Source organism: Alligator sinensis, unplaced genomic scaffold, assembly GCF_000455745.1.
Source record: "Alligator sinensis unplaced genomic scaffold, ASM45574v1 scaffold755_2, whole genome shotgun sequence".
NCBI lineage: Eukaryota > Metazoa > Chordata > Crocodylia > Alligatoridae > Alligator > Alligator sinensis.
Window position 1 is genome coordinate 736708 of NW_005841883.1, and position 4424 is coordinate 741131.

General features: G+C 39.4%; 1 protein-coding gene across 1 annotated transcript in view; it reads left to right on the plus strand.

The window, feature by feature from the left end:
* The window catches only part of RAPH1 (Ras association (RalGDS/AF-6) and pleckstrin homology domains 1), a 189043-nt gene that overhangs the window by 52453 nt on the left and 132166 nt on the right, over positions 1 to 4424 (plus strand). The window contains exon 2 of the mRNA XM_014516900.2: positions 3783 to 3902. Coding sequence (XP_014372386.2) covers positions 3783 to 3902 — 120 coding nt within the window. The remainder of the gene's footprint in view (positions 1 to 3782; positions 3903 to 4424) is intronic.

The window sequence follows — 4424 nt, forward strand, 5'->3', positions numbered from 1 at the left end:
AAGAAAGAGACTTGGGGGTCATCATTGACCACAAGATGAACATGAGCCTGCAATGCAATGCGGCGGCTAGTAAAGCGCCCAAAACGCTGGCTTGCATCCATAGATGCTTCTCAAGCAAATCCTGGGACGTCATTCTCCCCCTGTACTCGGCCTTAGTGAGGCCGCAGCTGGAGTACTGTGTCCAGTTTTGGGCTCCACAATTCAAAAAGGATGTGGAGAAGCTTGAGAGAGTCCAGAGAAGAGCCACGTGCATGATCAGAGGTCAGGGAAGCCCTGGGGCTCTTTAGCCTGAAAAAGCGCAGGCTCAGGGGTGATCTGATGGCCACCTACAAGTTTATCAAGGTGACCACCAGTATCTGGGGGAACGTTTGTTCACCAAAGCGCCCCAAGGGATGATGAGGTCGAATGGTCGAATGGTCACAAACTACTCAAGATCGTTTCAGGCTGGACATAAGGAAGAATTTCTTTACTGTCTGAGCCCCCAAGGTCTGGAACAGCCTGCCACCGGAGGTGGTTCAAGTGCCTTCATTGAACACCTTCAAGAGCAAACTGGATGCTTATCTTGCTGGGATCCTATGACCCCAGCTGACTTCCTGCCCTTGGGCAGGGGGCTGGACTCGATGATCTTCCGAGGTCCCTTCCAGCCCTAATGTCTATGAAATCTATGAAAATTTCATATGCCTTAAGTCTGTGCTGTAATGTTGAAGGTTCATGATTCCCTCCCACCTTTCTGTTTGTGTATGTAAAGAGGTTGTTTATTATCTTTAATGAAATGTGTTGCCTTCCCATTTTTGGCATACAAAAAAAAAAAGATCATTGAGGAAATTGCTAGTAACTCCCATCCCCCAAAACTAAAGCACGTTGAAGTTTTTTAGATTGCAAAGTTAGCATTAGAAAATGCTAGATTTACAGTTGCCGATGCTTCCTTGATTTTGCTCCCTATTTTTGACAATTATAAATACCCTTTTGTTACATAGGGAGCCTGGCAAAAATTGTATATGACTATGTTCTGTGCAATTCAGTTGATGTACAAGAGGGAAAAACATTTTGCTTGGGCCTTTGTCATTTACTAACTTTAGAAAGATTTACTGGGAACTCTAAGTTTTAACATAAACAAAAGTTGATATTATTTTTTCTTTCAAACTATATTTGCAAACAGGGTTGACAGTGTGACCATGTATAATCATGTAACTATATAGGAGAGGTAAAATGCCATTACAAAATGCCATTTATAATACTTGAGATTTACATTCCATTTACAATACTTAATGCCATTCAATACACTTAAGTTTAATTCATATCTGCAGTGTGTTTAACCCACACGTGGTGAAATATTTGTGTTTTAAGCAAAATTTTATTTTTTTTTTCTTTTATATAAAAATGTATGTTACACTGAGCATGCCTATCCAGTTTTTGTCTTCTGGCTGGCTGTCTCTGAAGGAGCCAATACCAGAAACTCTTCTACCCATAGACATCTTGGAGCTGTAATGATTTTATGAGGTTGTTTGATACTGTTATAATTTCATAATCCATAAATAGTTGTAGAATTTTGCCTCTAACTCCAGTATAAAACCCCCAGAATATTAAAAAAATCTTATTCTTATTTATTCTGTCAGCTGGTAAGGCGAATGGAAGGGATAATGACCACCTGCTGAAACTTTATTCTTCTGTACAGTAGAAATCTAGAAAAGTCTGCTCCCATGGCTAATGTGTTGACATATGACAGTAGGGGCCAACCTTTTTAGTAGGTGTCACAGATTAGCCCCGCAGCCTCCCTAAGTGCTACCCCAGTCCCCTTTCCCTGCCACATCTGCCACGCTGCTTTCTGCTCCCCACTCTGTGCACACGGCTCAATTTCCTGCTCTGCTTCCTGCTCTATCTGCTGCTACCTGTCCCTGGTCACATGGCACACAGGCTGCTTGTGCCACTTGTGGCACTCATGCCACAGGTTGGCCACCACTGACATAGGACAAAGTGTTTCCAATCTGAGTACCTACAGCTAGATGGCTGAATCCATATTTAGGCTTTTCAGGTGGAGTGCTCTGATTATCAGGTAACAGGAAAACTGCAGTTTCTACCAATTTATTAGCAGGTAGGGATGCCCTATAACTTTAGATGAAAGTGGACTGATTTTTTCAGGTGGGCAAAATACACAATTCAGAGCTTAATTTAAGGTGCCCAAATTTGAAAACGATTGCTTTTGCCTGATATACCTCTCCCCCTCCCTTCTCTCCTTATCTTCCATTTCCTAAAGAAATATGTATTGTTTATAGTTACCTATTGATTTCACCTTCTTCAAAACTTTGAAGCACATGTGCTTGACTTAGAATGCTGCATACCTTTTGGACTGGTAAGAAAGGAAGGGCCTGGGAATAAAATTCATGTTCTAAATTCATTAAACATCAAGCTGTAAAGGTGATTTCAGTAATTTTTGCTTAAAGCTAAAACCCGGAGAGCTTGCTTTTCCTGCAGATGTTGGGATTTTTTCCCAACGTTATGGCTCATGATAGTTTACACCTCCTTTAAAATGGGATATTTTCTTGGAATGAGAAAAATTGGGGATTGATGACATTACTCTTATTGAAATTAACAGCTAATGCCCAATAGACTTCAGTGGGAGCAGGATCAGGTCTGAGTCAATGTTTCAGTTTAAACAACATTTGGGCCAAGTACTGTAATACTTAATAGTATTACATGTATTCTAAAGAAGAAGAATTGAACAGCAGAGAGATGCAACTGTGTTGACCTCTGTGTGAGATGAGGTAATTTTTACATGCTCAGAAAAGACTACATATAGATGAAGTTCCAGGATAACTAAAGAAGACCTACCTGGTAAAACTCTCTCCTTTTAGAAGAAGGGTCATTTTCAAGGACTCTCTTCATGTCTTGCAGTAACAGAGGCATTAAGGTCTGTGAAAGGGCTATATCTTCAATCAGGGCAGTTTGTAACGAGGTTCGGATTCCTCTACTACTACTACTACTACATCCTTTGCTCATTCACAGCAGAGGAGAGAGACACTTGATAACTTCATTTCCTTCTCCCTTCTTATTTTATTTTATACTATCCCTTATGCACTATCACTATTTGTTTCTATCTTGCCTAAATATTCAGTACTTTAGTCTCCTCAAGGAAGTAGTATGATTTTTAAAAAGTCCCACACATTATTCTTGTTTGTTTAGTTCTACGTCTAGTTGTATCTCACAAGTTAAAGCTCATCAGCACTTCGCAAATAAATAATAATAATAATGGTTTCTTTGGAATGCAGGGTTGATTACTATTGCAGCATTCTAAATGCCTTAGTACAGTTGAACCAGAATGCAGTGAAAAAGCGTTTGAGTCTAAAAGAAAGCAAAGTCAACTACAGAGCACTGGACCAGAATGGAACTTGAATTTCACTTTGTTGTACATGGTGTTCTAATGGATGCATGTTTAACTGTGCCAGGAATAAAACCAAAAACTATGTTGACTTGGTGCAGAAAAATGGTCAGACAGTACACTTTTACAAAGTGTTTGACATATTTTACAAAATGTACCGTATCTGTTACATGATTTTTGTTGGCTTATTGGTGAAATCTAAATGTTATAAAACATAACCTTTCCATGATTTTATTCAACGATGAATTTTCCCAATGCAATAATGTCATTGTAGATAGCCATGTAGTAAGAGCCTTATTCTTTGTAGTACAGTGCTGAAAAATGTTTGCAAATTATTGAGAAACTTTTACTGCTTTCTAAGTAAATACTCAATATAATTAAACTGGTGTATTTTTTTCTGTTTCAGATGGAGCAGTTATCAGATGAAGAACTTGATCATGGTGCAGAAGAAGACAGTGATAAGGAAGACCAGGATCTGGATAAGATGTTTGGGGCCTGGCTTGGGGAGCTAGACAAACTTACACAGGTCAGCAGATGCAAGCATTTGAATAAGTAATTTATACTGGTGTTAAACCTTCTTTAACTTACGCATTCATATATCAGTGTCAGCATAGGGTGCACATGGGCTTTAACCATACAACATAAAAATCTTTTGAGTGGCAGTATCTGTCAGGCATCCTATTGTGCTCCTATACAAAGGCATAAAGTATTGCAGAGGAACATCCTTCCCATAGTTTCTTTTTTTGCTACCTATAGCAGCAAGACAGAATCTAGCATGCGTCTAAACCACTGCTTTCCTTAAACTTTAAATCCAGATGTTTTGACCAACTCTGAAGAAATCTTCATCTTCACACTCCTTGAATTGAACATTACACAAAAAATATCCCTGTGAGCCCACTTAAACACCCAGGCAGCATTTGTGCCTATGCAGGCTGGATGGAGCTAAAACTTAAGTTCAAACACAAAGTTCAGGAAGTTGGACGTGAAACATCGCTCCTTTGAGGATAGAATTTTCAAGCTCCCTATCAGAACTAAGGTAGTGTAGGGA